The sequence below is a fragment of the Anas platyrhynchos genome, chromosome Z (genome assembly GCF_047663525.1).
Source record: "Anas platyrhynchos isolate ZD024472 breed Pekin duck chromosome Z, IASCAAS_PekinDuck_T2T, whole genome shotgun sequence".
Taxonomy (NCBI): Eukaryota; Metazoa; Chordata; class Aves; order Anseriformes; family Anatidae; genus Anas; species Anas platyrhynchos.
This window is the reverse complement of record NC_092621.1, coordinates 43,547,856-43,565,154: the sequence shown is the minus strand read 5'-3', so window position 1 is coordinate 43,565,154 and position 17,299 is coordinate 43,547,856. Positions and strand designations below refer to the sequence as shown.

The 17,299-nt window shown below is 39.5% G+C and overlaps 1 protein-coding gene across 4 annotated transcripts in view; it reads left to right on the top strand.

The window, feature by feature from the left end:
• SLC28A3 (solute carrier family 28 member 3) overlaps positions 1-12,064 on the top strand; it is a 44,998-nt gene extending 32,934 nt beyond the window's left edge. For 3 of the 4 annotated variants that reach the window (XM_027446915.3, XM_072031466.1, XM_072031464.1), the window contains 6 exons: positions 652-820; positions 2,585-2,782; positions 5,504-5,585; positions 6,407-6,505; positions 8,272-8,395; positions 10,106-12,064. In XM_027446915.3, the coding sequence (XP_027302716.2) occupies positions 652-820; positions 2,585-2,782; positions 5,504-5,585; positions 6,407-6,505; positions 8,272-8,395; positions 10,106-10,220 (787 nt within the window). In that variant the 3' untranslated portion in view covers positions 10,221-12,064. The remainder of the gene's footprint in view (positions 1-651; positions 821-2,584; positions 2,783-5,503; positions 5,586-6,406; positions 6,506-8,271; positions 8,396-10,105) is intronic. The other variant, XM_072031465.1, reaches the window with a different exon arrangement.
• Positions 12,065-17,299: the final 5,235 nt, after the last annotated feature.

The following is a 17,299-nucleotide window of genomic DNA, read 5'->3' as shown; positions in this document are numbered from 1 at the left end:
TCATTAAAGAGTAGGTTTAGATTAGATATTTAAAAGAAGTTCTTTACTATGAGAGTGGTAATATGGGAGAGGCACTGGAACAGTTTGCCCAGAGAAGTACTGATTCCCCATCCCTTGAAGTGTTTAAAGCCAGGTTGGATGGGGCTTTTAGCAACCTGGTCTAGTGGAAGGTGTCCCTGAAGGAAAGTTGGAACTGGATGGGTCCTGTCCAACCCAAACCATTCTGTGATTCTATGGTTACGGAAGTTAATTTCTAATCACATCAACGTTACTTTTAGTTCCATTATTTGATCTTGAATTACAAACTGTTCATATTTTGTTACAAAATGCCACAAAACAAATGTTTTTAGGACAAGCAGGAATGGCCTCAGGTTGTGCCAGCCCAAGAGAGGTTCAGGTTGGATATTAGGAGAAATTTCTTCTCAGAAAGAGCAGTCACTCATTGGAATGGGTTGCCCAGGTTAGTGGTGGCATCACCATCCCTGGGGGTGGTTAAGGAAAAGTTGGATGTGGTGCTTAGGGATGTGGTTTAGTGGGTTATATTGGTAGCTGGGGGACGGTTGGACCAGATGATCTTGGAGGTCTTTGGTCTTGGAGGTCAACCTTAATGATTCTATGATTCACACACTGGTTTTGTTTTCACTGATAAAGTGAATCAAAGAACCTGCTTGAGGCAGCCAGTCAAGGTGCATCTAGCTCCATTCTGCTGGTGGCAAACATCGCTGTGAACCTGATCTCCTTCCTTGCCCTGCTGGCTTTCATTGACTCAGCTCTCTCTTGGGTGGGCAACCTGTTTGACTATCCACAACTGAATTTCGAGGTATGGTCTTCAGGTCCTTAATTCAGCCTATATACATACATAACTTGCCTTTCTCAAATTAAGTGTCTGCATGGTTTGCTGTTGTTGTTTGTTTGATTGTTTATTTTAATTTTATTTGTAATATGATCTAAAACTTTATATTTTTGTGTGCATGTTCTTTAAAAAAATGTCTTTACAACCATTTACAGCCAAAGGAGAAAATTGTTGCCATGTATGTATTTCTGTATCCATTAGTCCATGTAGTTTCCCTCTGGGTTGTTCTTGATAAACAGCAGAGTACTTTTACCGAGCATTGTATGCTAATGCCCACCACCTCTGACTTGGCAACATCTCAGATCTGACACTTGCTAAGCCACTAACATCTCTTTCTGCTAAACATTAAAGTGTCTTTAGCTTCAGATAGCCACATCAAGTCCTTAATGCTCACTGACTTCATCTAGATAAGGACAATGGGACAAGGCTGAACTTGTCTGAACCCATGCTTACTCAATATTGCTCAGTTTTCAGTGTAATTATATTGTAAAACTGCACCCAAATCAGTCAGCTGAGCAAACAGCTTTAAACAGAACTTGTTTTTTAACTTAGGTTAATACATCTTTTTAACCCAATCAAACTATCTTGTTTCAGTGGATTTGAGCTATTTGTTTTGCAACCTCCTGATAAAAGGGCAGTGTGAAACACGGATATAGCACTATAATGCAAGTGTTGGAGAAGTCTATAGACACTCACAGCAGATACAGATGCTACCCTACTCAGCTGCCACCACACTAGACACCCAGAGCAGAGGAAAGGCACATTTATGCATACCTCAGCCATAATAATTGAAAGGGTGGTATTTTAATAACTGCTGGATCGAGCAGGATTTGGATGAATTGGTAACCCACAAGGAGATGCAACCCAAAGACCTGTTGCGTTCAGCCATTCCTTCAGAGACACACTAACATCTGTTATGTTCAGTTCCATTGCTGGATTGGGTCTAGCTGGGGACCTTAAATTTAGGCTGATTTTGTGGGACTGTGTTGTGGACATACTGACTTGCTGAGTATTTCTGTCCTTAACAGGAAAGGAAGAAGTTTGTGTGGGATCATTCTTTCTGGGGGCAGAGAAAACAATGAGAAATAGCAATTGCTCAAACACTTCAGTTAAATTCACAAGAGACCATCTGACCAAACCTTTTCACCACTGGATGTATTTTCTTTCATATATAAAAATAGCCTATAGTGGGTTATGCTATTTATTTCTCTTGCATAGGTTTTATGCTAGGAAAAAAACCCATATAGCTATAATTATTTTAGGAATACAGCTTTTCTGCTGAGTCAAGCCCTTTGTGTACACCAGTTGAAGTCCAATAACATGATTATTAAAGCCTGTTCATTGATAAACTTGATTTAATTAGCACATGAACTGGATTTCTCTTTTCTCATATTGCTCTTTTAACTCAGTCCTCAGTTTGCTTCAAACACTGTCCAATCTGAAAGAAAAAAGGCAAGAAAACTTCTGTTTTATTTTAAGTGTAAAATTAAGGATAAATCGGATTACTTTTTTAGATCTAGATTTTCTGTTGTTTGTTTTCAAATTGCTCAGGCATACCTGCTTATTAAAAATTCCCAGTCTCATGGATGTGTTGGCAGTAAGAGATCAATACCAATGTTCCTGTGCTGGAATAAAACCATACTTATTTTAAATTTCAAGAGTTTATCATTGGCCATTGTTCATTGACCAATCATCCCTTGTGACCATCCCTTTGTCTTATATATTTTGCAGAACATTTGTTCATATATCTTCATGCCATTCTCCTTCATGATGGGAGTAGATTGGGAAGACAGCTTTATTGTTGGTGGACTCCTAGGTTACAAAACTTTCTTCAATGAATTTGTGGCATACGAACGCCTCTCAAAACTGATTAACAACCGAGAAAAGGGTGGGAGCATGTACATTAATGGTGTGAAACAGTATATGACTGTAAGTAACATTTTTAATTCTGGAGATTTATTGGATCTAATTATTTTCTGCTGTGAGTCAACTGGCATTATAACATGGTCACAGAGGGATAATGGCAGCATATTAAAAGGTATCATTCAGCAACAGTTTTCAGCAAGAGTTTAATTATTAAAATACAGCATTGCCCTGTGAGGCTGCCATGACTGTCATCACCCTAGGTATCTCTAACAAACATAGCAAAGAAAGATACAGACTTTGGTAAGGGGAGTTTTGAGGAATGTTCACTGTCCCACAAAACACTGCACTAATGACCAAGTCTGTCTTCAAGGTTTGTTTCTTCTTAACTCATTCTTAACTAGAACTTCCCTATTAGATACTTTCCTATGAAAATACTGGGCAAGAACTAGAGGATATTGCTGTCTACAGAGGTTTACCCAAGCCTCATGTTTCAGGAAAGGCATCCAGATAGCTCTAGCTTTTAAGATATTATTTAAGATATCTTTTAAGATATTATTGACACTCAGTGGTCCATGGCACACCTGTGATTGAAGTTATTGTCCTCTGTGCAGAAGGCAGTAGTACAAAACGTGTATTACATGGTATACACCACTCCTGCCACACTGAGCCCAGCCAGTTTGTTTCAATTGCCAATGAAGGTTAGTATGCACAAGGACTTCCAGCTGAAGCCTGAGCCCAGGTGTCCTTCACATGTCCACCTGGATTCACCCAACAGGATACCTAATTTCTACTACAATTCACTGAAGAAGAAACCTCACTGAAGATGGCAACACAAGGGGTATCTCAGGTGTGTGCATGAGGGCAAAGAACACATGGGGATCAAGGCTGACTTTGTCAGCTGTGACTCTTACATCTCCACTTGGCAGTCCTAGCTGCTACCCCATCTGGCCTTGCCATGCAGACTCTGTGCCAAATCTGTCCTCGCTCTAAGCACTGTGATACTTAGATTTGCAACTGCATTGGCCTTTGCTATTCAAATCAAGGTAAGTTGTGGCTATAGAGAACCCCTGCTTAGGAAGCATCCTTATGTACAACCTTTAATCTTCATTTTATCTAGTATGGTGATGTGGATACCTGCCCTATGTACAAACCAAAACCATGTTCCTGACCACTTGCATTCCTTATTACTGGAATGTATTTTACAAATGGAGGTAGAAAGCCAGGAAGTTCAAATACACTTTTGCAAAAGTACCCATTGCCAGCGGTAGGACCCTGAGCTAGACAGACCTTTGATCAGCTCCACTACAGTCATGTTATGTTCTACAAGGGGAATATGGCTCTCAACTGAATAAGTGCTTGGAGTTTTTTTTTTTTTCTTTTTAATCTTGAAGTCAGCTTTTTCTGAGTCAGATCCCACCACCTGTATTTTAATTTTTTTTTTCCTCAGTGAAATACCTACAAAGAGCTGTGTTAGCTTCTGTGGTAAAAAGCTCTGAGATGCAAAAATAATTTTGATTCATAACACTTGTAAAAATTGCAAAATAACCACTTTAGCTATGGCACAAGAGTCCATCTGAGAGTAGCTTGGCTTCCAGTTTTCATGTCTGTTCAGTTTCAGAACTCCCTAATACATCCAGTCACAGATATTCCATCAGAGAAAGCGAACAATCAGTCTTCTCAACTACCTCACCTGAGTCAGTAATAACAAGTCTTCTTGTTTTCTGAGCTAGGAGAATGCAAGTGAAAGCAGAGAAATCATCAAACACAAAGCCTTTTCTAGGAAAAGCGGGTAGAGTGTGCACTTGAAAAACATTTTCCTGCATATATGCAGGCTGATTGAAAATGTCTGCAAATTGGTTTTCATAAAACAGGAAGGGAAACAGAGAAATTGATAAATAGGAAAGCTACTAGAACCCTCACTCATCTGTCTTTAGCTTGCACTTAAAATACAGAAAATAGGAGTTCAAAGCTGCCTGGGGGCAAAAATCCATTTGCTGAGAGATGTTGCATCTCTTCCCAAAATGTCTGAACTACGTTTGTCTATATGTTTGTAACCTGATTTCACCCAAAGTCATTCTGTGTCCTGTGGGGAGTAGGAATGTGGGGGGCAGACGAAGGGTAACCTATATTGTGCACTGAGGTCCAGAATAAGCTGGTGTTGCCCAAGGGAAAGAAAGTGGCTGAAATCAGGAACCAAATAAACTGCTACCGGACATTCCAAAATCATAAAGTCCCTCTGCCTGTTATCACATCAAGGCACCCACTCCAGAGGAGACACATTTCCTTTTTCTTTTTCCATGTACAGAGTGGAGCATGTACAGAGTAGCTGGGCACATGGAACCCTCTGCTTGTTCCAGGGACAGGGAAGTCCGGCAATGCATACCAAAACTTGAGGTTTGAACAGAGTTTTATAAAGGCAGACCAGCTATGAACTGCAAGCTGAGTTAAAGCTCTGGCTCACACCCTGAAAAAACAATAGCTGAATTGCCACTAGTGAGATAAGAAAAATTTTTGTCTTTAATTACTATTACTGAATTCAGGAAGGCACAGCAATATACATGAAAAAGAAAACAGTCACACAGTCTGAGTCCTCAGGTAGGAAAGCCTGCACACCTTCAAGAGGAGAATGAGCTTACTTTGCTCAAAGCCACACACTCAGGTAGCAACCAAGCGAAACAAAGTGATTTCAGAATTCAGGGCACTGGGCCACAATGCCATGTTTTCAGACCTCTAAAACAGAATGGGTTGTCTCAGTTCACTCAGCCATGTCTGTTTGTTTTTCAGGTCCACTCTGAAATAATTGCCACCTATGCTCTTTGTGGATTTGCCAACTTCGGCTCCCTGGGACTGGTAATAGGAAGCCTGAGTAAGAACACCTCTCACAAATAATTTATTTAGCAAGCAAATCCCAAATTAAACACCCAGAAGGACAGGTGAAGCTTTGCCTGTCTGAGCAGCTGCTTTACCAAAGCTCAGCACCTAGCTGGGTATGGGAGGGCTCCACAGGGGATGCAGGCATTGGGGCACAGGTACTGGGAGATGGGCTGAGAGCAAGGGGAGGGGACCAAGCCCTGACCATAGGTCTTCCTGTCCATATCTCATGCTGCCAACTGTTGCAACTATGGCAAATCTTGGGCTTTGGGGTAAGCAAACCATCTCTAATCTGAAAGATAAAATAAGCTATTTTCTCTAAAGATGTTACATGTATAAAAAAAAAAAAAAAAAAAAAGCTTTTTAGAATAAACTTTTTGGATCTCTAGAAAAATTGAAAAGTCATCTGAGTTTCTGAGTTTCTCACCAGACAGACAGAATTGGTGTCAGATCCCTTTACCCTGGGAGACCAGGTGGGTTCTGCAGTGCCAGCAGCAGTGCCAGGCAGTGTGGAAGAGCCATGAGGCCAGACCCCAGTGCCATGCCTGGGATTCATTTCTGAAAGCTGCTTAGAGCTGGCACAGACTTGTGAATTGACAAAACAGAAATTACTTTTTGGCACAAGCCATCTTAATGGAGCAAGCAAACCTTGCCATGAGGCTTTCAAATGCCCCACTAAAATGTCTTTTCCATCCTTGTTTCTCATGGTTAGAGCTACAGGTTGAGGCTTTCCTCTCATGAAGGGAGAATTGTCAGGTTCATTTCCTTTACACGTATATGTATTTATGGCTTATACACACTTTATTTTCTTCCTAGCAAGCCTTGCTCCCTCAAAAAGAAAGGAGATAGCCGGTGGTGCTTTCAGGGCTATGATTGCTGGAACTGTTGCCTGTTTCATGACAGCCTGTATCGCAGGTACTGTACTGTTTAGCATGTCATAGTGTGAGTGTCCACAGGGTGGCAGTGCATCTGTGTGATAAATGCAGCAGAGAAAATCCTGTTACATAAAACTAGTATTTTTGGTTTGGACACGATTAAAAGCCAATATTCAAAAAGTTGCTGAAAAATGGAATAGATAGTAAAAAATATGTTGTTTCTTCCTCTCTATCTTTTTTGTTCTTCTATGTATAACACCTGTCATGCAAAAAAGAGATAATTGCAAGTTATAGATGAGACACCTCATACACACCACTGGCTACAGAAATATTGAAGTAATTACAGAGCAGAAATAGAGCAGTAAAATGAAAGTAGAATGCAAGAGAGAAGGAGTGAGGTGGAAAAGGAACAGCTTTTGGCCTTAGTGATGAAAGGAAATTTTGTGCTGACAGTATTCCCACAATGCATTTAAGTTAATGAAACCATCTCAAGGTGGAACTCAGCAGCATATCCGTGTTTTCAAAGTCTCACCTTCAAGCTGAATGAAGAAGTACAAGGAAACAGCCATTTTAAGGAGGAAATTAAAATGAACATACTAGAAGTCATCCAGGAGATATGCCCAGATATGATTCAGCAGGCAAAATTTATCCCCAGTATTTAACTTTCCCAGCTTACTTTTTGAAGCACGTGATATGCAGAATTGTATGGCAAAAGTTCAAGCACTGATATTCCTCCAGTGAAGAATGAACTTGGTACCTTATGTAGCTGAAAAAAATGTGTCTGTATGAACCCCATCTTCCCTATCAATTTGTGTTCACTGCAGCAACAAAAACATACGTGTTGTAATGATAATCCTGCACTATTTTCTCAAGGTTATAGATCTAGCACACTTGAAAGTTTATTAGTAACACAACCCTCCATAATATTTTAATGCATGACACCATTCTGTATAACTGAAGAATCAGGAAGTCTTCCTAAAAGGTATCATTTCACAACATCGGCCTTAAGAATAAAATCATGAACAGCCACTGGGCAATCTTTACAAAACAATAAAATCTGCCATGGAAAGATAATCACATTCCACCCACTCCTGGCATGGTAAATCCTTTCATCTTACCCAGAAGAAGTTACAAGAGCAAAGCAATCTACTAAAAATCTACTATCACGTTTAAGATACAAACATATTAAAAATGTGGCCAAATTTCCCAACACTAAGTACAAGAAGAACCTGTCATTTTCATGTGTTTGTCTCCATCCCTATAACAAATAGTGAAATTAGAACTTGTAGGAGATTTTGGAGAACATCTAGGGAAAGAGAGATAAGACCTTAACTATATCCATTTAAAACAGAAGAAAAGTTCATGTGTTTATTTGCACTACTAAAAATGTACAATAGTTCCATCTTACTTATTGAAGGCATAGTGGCCCAGAAGTGAGAAAGGCATTAGCATACTTTTTTAGAAGCACTAAAAGAGGTAAGAAGTCAAAATTGTAAGAGTGTAGTGCATTTATTACCACAATTTAATTTCTATAGGAAAAAAAAAAAAAAAAAAAAAAAAACAAACTGATAATTCCTTAATCCAATTCCATAAAATGATTCATATTTTTTTTAAAAAAGCCCACATTTCAAGGGTTTTAATTTTGTACCATTTAACAGAACCATCTCAGAGGGTGATGGGTGATTTCAAATTTCAACCCAAAATTAAACATTTTCAGAATGTTTAATCCAACCTTGCCCCAGCAACTGATATCCAAAACCTTATCTTATTCACTGCTCATTAGAAAAATTGTTACTTACTCCACAGGAATGCTGACTGTCCCTGCTGTGGATGTTCACTGCCACATTTTATTATCAAATGCTTTCAACTCCACAAGTTTCCCTGCCAACAGCACAGAAGTAGTCAAATGCTGCCAGCAGCTCTTCACCAGGTAATGAGTGTCCCCCACAAGCATGGCAGGCAGTGCTGCAGGTGGTTGTCAGCAGCAGTACCACTGCCCCCTGCCAATACCCCCTTCCATTCCCATCTCCCAGCCACAAGCCCTGTGGGGCTGGGAAAAAGGGGGGCAGAGGAGTTGAGACCCCTCTGTCCCACTGCCAAGGGGAGGTAATGAGGAACTCTTTACCCTTTTTCAGCCTAATTCTAAAAGCCTATTTTTTTTTTTAAATCTCTAGCAGGTATTTTCTGTGACCTTACACCTTTTAAATAAAGAAATATTTTAATGCTGTTAGAAAAGTTTTCATTTTCCTTGGCATTTCTCTCTGTTACATGGAAAATGCAAACAGAACCAACTGAGAACTCAAAATATCTTTCTCCAAATCTGCTAAATCCAGCTAAAGCTAGTAACAATGGTGACAGTTTATGCAGAAAACTTCATACACATTTGAAGTAGGAAAATATTCAAATTATATTTGATAATTGTCTATCCAGATATATGGAGAAGAAAGAAATAGAGTGTTAAATAAGGAATACATTCAGACATACTTTACACTGTCTGACGAAGAAGCAAATGTCTGTGTGTTTAGTTTATGGCAAGAACCTTTTAAATTTCTGGTAATATGTGTTTGTTTGTTTGTTTTCCACAAATAACTGCTTTAGAAAAAATATATTTGATCTCTTTTCCATTCTACTGAAAATCAAAGTATTTCATCCTTCATTTCACATTTTTTGAGCAAAGACAATGCACTAAGATTTAACATTTATCTATGATAAAAATGCATAATGTAAACATGATAGTGATGTTGATGCAATCTAGCCTACAAGAATTCTCTAAACAAAATCCTCCAATGGGGTAATTTCACTAGATCTTCCTCACTACCCACAGTGGCAACTTTAAATTCCTTATGATGTTAAATACAATAGGAATCAAAATTACAATTCTAACTGCAGGTGGTATTTTTCCTGTATTATTTTTTTGAAACATGTTTCTTCCTTCACATAAAATGTAGCTTTGAATATAGGTATATACAATATTAAGGTGCATTTATTTCTGTGGAAACATTTTAGATTTCAAATATTCATAAAAAGTCAATTAACAAAAATTGTTCATATTGGTATCAATATTACCACCTTATGTCTGAACATCAGTGCATGCCTGTCATAGCAAGGAAATGTATATTCTTGCAACTTGATGTTTCAAATGAGTTTAACTTAACATATACTACAGTGACACAAACTTTTCTGCAGAGTGAACATGCATGATACTGGGTACATACCTTCATTCAGGTTTTTTTCCAATCATCCAGACTCTTTCTCATCACACACATTTTAACATTTCCAGGGTACAATGAAGATTATAGCTTGCTCTGTTTTCACCAGAATCAATGTCGAGCAAATGCTTTGAAAATACAAAAATCTTGAATAGTGAAATGGAGCCCTCAATCATTTCAGTTATCTAGGAAGATACACCTGAGGCACAAGGACTTCACACAGAAAACCAAATATCAGTCCAGTAAAATCAGAGAACACTTGGTGATGCCACTTGGCTGGCGTTCATAAAGGTGTCTCTAAGTTTCACTTCTCGTGTTAGTTTTAATGCATTTACAGTTGCTTTGGAAAAAATGTTATATTCTTATGTATATACCCACAGACAAAAAAGAAAAGGAGTAAATCTGTTTTCTGCTTTTCCCTTTCTTTCCAGTGCAAACAATACTCAAGAGAGCTTCCTTGGAGGAACCTACAGCTTGAGTTCCTGGAAAGGATGTTGCGAAATACTGAATCAACCTGCTTTTAATTGCACTTGGATTAAACCTTGACTTGGGATGGGATAAATCATAATAAACATAAAATATAACAACTTTGTTTCTTGACAGAAAGACAATTAAAAACTTCTTTTTCCACAACAAGTACAAAGAAAAGCAACTGACCTTTGTTTCTTGTCTCTTGCAATTCCCATGACGTGTATGGAATTACTTCAAACTGAAACTGGGATAAAAGCAAGAGACCTCTTGCTGCAGATCTCTTCTCCTGTTAGAGATCAGAAAAGACGGAGAAAATTTCTGAGCCTGCATCTTCTGCTTTCATTTTCACCTTGAAACAGATGAATCCGTAGGATAAAACCACTCTAGGCAAGAAGGAAATCAGACTCAGGATTTGACTTCCAATTACAGAAAGTTATGAAGTGGAAATAATATTTAGAATTGTCATCCTACTAGAATTTCTGCTGTTTTTGATACCTAAGAAACGATTTTACAGCACGAAGATAAATGACTGTTCTCAGAAATCTCTGTATATTTCTTCTGGTAACTATGGCTACATGTGAACTGAGCCGCTAACATGCAGTGAACCTCACCACCTTGGTCACCAAAGCACACAGATCAGGGATTGAAGCCTCCATGTGCTCTAGTCCCCTTCTTTCCACACTCAGGCAGAGAGAAGAACTAATGCATACCCAGAGGGTAGGAGGTGTCCACTCCGTACCTGGATTCAGGGTGTTGGTCCCTCTTGAGAGGTAACTCGTCAGAATCAAAACGTCCAAATTCCAAGGAAAGTTTCCCATGTCAACTCGTCTCAGTCTTTGTTGCTAACAATTCTGAAGGTTGATCCTAGAGCCACTGCAGTATTCCTACTGGGAACAACAGAGCTGTGCTGCTAACTGAACATGCCTAAAATCTGGTCAGAATCTGACCCTGTGAAAGCAACATTTGTGGATCATGAATACCAGACCATGAATAGGAGGATGTGCTATCAAACAAAATAAGTCTGTTGAGCAGTGTCTTATTTTTTGTCATCCAGTTACATTATCTACAACAGGGTGGATGATACAGGTTTGTTTCCAAATCTCAGTAAGATAGGTCCTGCAACAAATTGCATGATAGAACAGCTGTTTTAATAATATAGGGAAACAAACAAACAGGTAGAGTAAATCATACACTGAGAACCCTGGTTTCATACAGCACTGGATGGACCCAGATGAGTTTTCCCATAGCAGGCTGCATGGAGAGATTCACCTGGGGTCTTTATGTAAGATTTACTCATTATGTTCTTTATTACTATTATAATTATTATGATAGAACATAAGATTTACTTGGTATACCCCTTGGTTTTTTGTTGTTCTGTCTTCAAACAGCTGAACTACCCTCTTCGCTTCTCTCCATGCAGAACACTGTGTTTTTGTGTGCAAATATCATAAAATAAAATAAAAAATAGCTAGATGTAGGTAAAAAAAAAAAAAAAGGTTTTGAATTTTCATAATAAATTAATCTGTTTTAGGGATCCATCTGATGAATGAAGTGTTAATTGGTCCCACATGAAGAAATTCTATTAAGAAGGAAAGTCTGTTAATTTTTTAAGCTCTAATCCTTTCATGGACTTCAAATCTGAAAAGTTTTATGTAGATTGTTTTGCAAAATATTGTGATATGTATTGCTATCCCATAACATTGTTAGTGACAAAGGCTTGAAAAAAAAAAAGCTAAGAACTGAAGTACAGGAATGTCAGAAAGTCCTGACATAGACTCCAGAGTAAAACTGGTATAGATTAAGACAAACCAATCTATTCTGATAAAACAATAACTACTTTCTCATCCTTCCATTAATTATTGCAGAGTCTGTTCTGGGAAAACCAGACTAATAAACTTAGACAACTGCCAATATAGATATTTTCAGTGGGCATTTGTTTGGATTTATCATTAAAGATGTTTGTTTCCTGTAAAATGTGTTTTATTAATTTAATGATCCAAAAATTATAAATGTGAATGTTACTACTACTTCTAAATTTTAATACAGGTTTCATATTGTTAGATGTTTTTCTTTGGCTTCGTTAGGAGACTGCACAACAACTTCATTTTTCAATGCTTTTATAGAAAATTTCCAGTCCTGATTATTGTAGATTATGCTCAAATATTTGATAAAAGCTTGTTGTAAAGAAACCACATTGGTCCTCTTTTAGTGAGCATCATTAATATAGCAGGGCACAGCTTTCAAATCAGTTTAGAGCTATCTGATATGAAATACAGAAATACATTCTTTCAAGAGAAATCAATCAGAAATATTAACTCTCACTGTTGGGCAGAATTCCCCCCTATTTATGAGACATCACTGGCAGTCTCCCTCCTTGCTTCTCCCCAGCATGCTCTGTTTCATATTAGCCTTTTGAAATAGCTGCTCTTCCTATTCTTGGAACTGTAAGCTGTTTAAAAGGGGTTCTCTCAGGAGTAAAGGTGACCATGCATGAAATTTTTAAAAAGCCTCTCATGGCTTGGGGCACCAGCCTTCCTACTACAGGACAGATGTGGTGTGTTTCTGTTCTTTTTTATGACTCGTCTGTAGTAGCATTACATGGGAGGTAATTTCAGCAGTAGATATGTTACATTGCTCTACCTACATCTGGTCAAACAGATTGCCTACTTGTTTTGATGATGGCTTAGTCAGAAGAAGATACAGATGGCATGTTGCATCCTAAATGCAGCAAAGGAAGCAGAGAGAGCAGAGCAGGACTCCTAAGCACCACCAGGCTTTCAGGTGGCTATTTTCCCTCTATCCTTGTGATGGTGTAGGAATTCAGCCTCTCTCATCACAAAAAGAGAGCTATACATTTCACTGGTTCTGGGTTAACCTGACACCTTGGACCCTGGGCTATGAGTGCCCAGGAATATATTTCCAACGACAAAATTTGCTAGCACTGTATGCTTGAATAGATACAAAGACCTTCATGAACTTTCAGGAAACATTAGATTAAGCAATGCACAGAGCCTATGTAGTGGCATGCCTGTTTCAAAAGTCTTGCAGAAAAAGGAGAGCTTAACCTGCTTTGCAGTTACTCACAAGGCAGCGTACAATTCCCTGTAGCTAATGCAGATGACAAGCCAAAGTAGCAGAGGTGACGTGACTCAATCTGTCTTTCTCAGAAGCTCCCCACTGGATGTCACTGTGTATCCAAAAGCCTTTGTACAGAACTTTGTACTGAAGTGTTCATAGGGTGTTAGCTAGTCACTAAAAATTACAGGTAATAATTCCAGGAAATGTTTTATGCAGTTCAGTGTGCAGTAATTCTGGGAAACACCATGTAGCCATTAAAATGCTTAGAGCATGTACAATCAAAGAAAGCTTGTTTATTAAAAGACAAGTTTTCCCTGGCCTTAAACTAGGAAAGCATTGAAATATGTAAATGGAGCAAGGCCGCTGTGGAACAGGAGTATTTCTATCTTCATTGTTTGAAAGGCTGTTGGAAAAAACAAGAACAGTTTTAGAAACAAAAGCTTTTTCAAACTCTAACGTCACAACAGCACTTGCAACCTACATGCGTTTGTGAACATGTGAATAATTGTGTCAAAGAGGCAAATCACAGGGCAGCAAACAATGGAAACTAGCAAGTGTTCTCCAGAGGAGGTCCAGCATTATCACCACCTCTTTCTGAGAAAAGGTAGGAGTGGAGAAAGAGAAGTTTCCTAAAGAGGCAGAATATTAATTCTAGTTCTTTTTTTTCAGCAGAATGAGTGCACCCTCAGCAAGTTTGTGGATGACACCGCTAATAGTCTAGCTAGATAGACCAGAGTATCTAGCTGACAGTCTAGAAGGAAAGTACAGACTGGGTGATAGATGGATTGAGTGCAACCCTGCAGAGAAGGATTTGGAAGTGCTGGTGGTTGAAAAACTCTGCTTCAGCTGACAGTGAATGAATGCAGCCCAAAAAGCCAGCTGTATCCTGGGCTGCATCAAAAGACGTGCAGTTAGCAGGCTGAGGGAGGTGATTGTCCTCATCTCTTCCATTCTCATGAAGGAGACCAGCCGTGGAGTGCTGCGTTCAGTGCTGGGGCCCCAGCATAAGAAAGACATGGACCTGCTGGAATGAGTTCGTCGTAGGTCCAGGAAGGTGATCAGAGGGCTGGAGCTGTTCTCCTATGAAGATAGGCTGAGGGAGTTGGGGTTGTTCAGCCTGAAGAAGAGAAGGCTCTGGCAGCCTTCCAGTACCTAAAGGTCTTAAAGCAGCCTTCCAGTACCTAAAGGGGACCTACAGGAAAGCTGGGGAGGGACTCCTCATCAGGATGTGTATTGACAGGATAAGAGGTAATGGTTTTAATATAAAAGAGGATAGATTCAGATTAGATGTGATCTATGAGGGTGACGAAGCACTGGCACAGGCTGCCCAGAGAGGTTTTTGGTGCTCCATCCCTGGGAGTGTTCAAGGCCAGGCTGGATGGGGCTCTGGGCAGCCTGGTCTGGTGGGAGGTGTCCCTGCCCATGGCAGGGGGTTGGAACTGGGTGATCTTTAAGGTCGCTTCCAACCCAAACCACTCTGTGATTCTATGAAAGAGAATTTGCTATACAGATTAGACTGGTTCCCACTAAGTAGAGGTATAAATCCATGGTTCCCACATTTTGGGAATGAATCACCTCCAAATCTGGCACAGACACAGGTAACTTTAAAACCAAATAAGCAAGATGTACTGTTTAGCACGTGCATGTAGCCAGTGGCAACTCTGAACCTTAGCCCCATAAGCAATGTTAGAAGACAAACCCATGTCCAAGGCAAGAGGAGCTCCCTACTCTGGCACGGGCAGCACAGAGCCCTCCCTACCTGGCAGCTGGTGGCACAGGTGGGTGTGCTTAGGAGAAGCTGGAGTGAGGCCCCAGCCTCACAGAGGGTTTGGGAGAACTGTTAATCCATGTAGCACTGCTCCTGCTTTGCAAGCAGATGCACGGAATAAATAAGCCTGCTAGCATTCTCAGCTGTTACCCGATATCAAACATAAAAACAAATGGCAGACTACAAATCTTTAACATTTGAGATGCTGACTCAAATTCTTCTCTCATTTATATCAGTCTAAGCTTGGGGGATCTTCTCTGAAATTTGCTATACATTTATACCAATGTAAACAAGGCAATAATTTGCTTCCTGGGATTTGATTCTGATTTCAAGCTAGTTTCAAAGTTGTATCCGTTCGCAGGCTGATGGAAGCACTTCAATTCTGACAGCATTGTGATAGTGATCAGTGCATCTGTACCCATGTTTCTGTTTGCTTCATGGAGCTCTGATTCTGAAACCTGAGAAAATTCAGGAAAACAAACTGGGGAAAACCTTCTTACTCTTTAGTTCAAAACTACTTCATGATCAACTTACAGAAAAAAAAAAAAAATCAAAACATTTTCTCGTTGCTATGGCATAAGGATTCACTATAGCAACCAGTGTACTAGCTCAAAAGGCATTGATCAGAACGGATGGGTTGCCATAGTGAAAACAGATATTTTCTTTTTGTTATATTCATTACTGCCTTTGGTTTCAGGTGGCTAGAAATGTCAGGGAGGGTTGAGAACCCTTCACGAGATTGCTGTATGTTCCCTGGTGGCAAGTGAGGGCTGGAGTTCAGGACCAGGTTGGTCCAGGCGAAATGAGAAAATCTTGTGCATTTACTTGCATAAACTTGCCTCTTGCCAGGGTTAACTCTATTTAAGAAATATTATACCTGTGTCCTGTTGCTTGTTTTCTAAATCCTAGGAAAGTGTTCCTACCTCAGCAGCGTAACAACATCTGGAGTCTCCCTGATAGGGAGAACAGACCTGTGCTTAGGGGAATAAATGTGGATTTGTGTCCAGCTGCCAGTTCTGCCACAAGCCCCACGTGTCTTAGGGAAAGTTTCCCAACTCTGTGATGTCTCTGCTCCTGATCTGCAAAATGAAACAGCAGCCTCGGGCTGTTCTTAGCAAACACTACAGGACAAATGGTCAGATAGCAGAAAAGGGAGAGCAGAACCTTTGCAGCTGTGGGACAACACACCCAGGATCTCTCTACAGTGTTTCTGTACTGGAAACTATACACTACTTGACTGGTTTCTGTTAGAGGTTCTTACATATGGATCGAAGCAATTACAACTCTAACAATCTTATGTTTTTCCTAAACAGAACTGCTCCAGTTAAAGTAAATGAGGAAGACTGTGGATAAGTCCGCACTAATGTCATTTTCCCCTTCTAAAGAAATGTTAAAGCTCATATAGCAGGAACGCAAACAAATTGGTGCCCATACCAACTGACTGTTCTTACATCTCACTGTGCTAGCTAACATCCCTAGCTGCTTTATTATATCTATAATCCCCATTATTCCAAGTATCTGTAAGTGCTGACCTGAATTTTCCTAAAAAACTCCCACTGGACAGTAATTCATTCTAATTGGCTATTTTACACTAATTATTATACATGAAAAACTCAAAAGCCTCTTTTTATCTTGAGTGATTTATATGTTTCATGTACTTCCCCATAAATTAAGAAGAATTTGTCAATGCAGTTAAACACTATTCTTGTGAACAACTCAAGCTGAGGTCAGATGAGGTACTCTCTGTACTATATATGTACCTCATGTAACTCACTGCATATCTGGCCTAACCTGAAATCACCTAGGAAAACTTGCAGAACTGCCTGAGAGCAAAACCAGCACTATCAGCTTTCTCCTTGTGCTAACTTAGCTACGAAGATAAAACCATGGCAGAGCCCAGACTGAGATTTCAGGTCAAACTGCTTACATGCTCATCCAGCTCTTTTGTATTCCCAAGCCTCTTGCTTCTTTCCTTTCATTCTTTCTTCTCTGACTTCTCCATGGCTTTACAATAATGCCTTTCACTTAGTGCTTTGTGCACCTGCTGGTTTTACTCCTGGTCACCTTTATTTTTATTTCCACCACCACAGAGGACACTTGAATTTTTCACTTCTCATATCACTAGGTGGCAGAAAGCAATCAGTGAAAGCCCTTCACAAAAACAAAACAAAACAAAACAAAACCACCCACCATGTGAGAGTACAAGTATCTAGCATTTTCATTTGGACATACAGGGTGCAATTGTTGGTTCTTGCTCAAAACAGCAGAATAAATATTTTTATTAGCTGAACTTCATTTTGGGTAATAT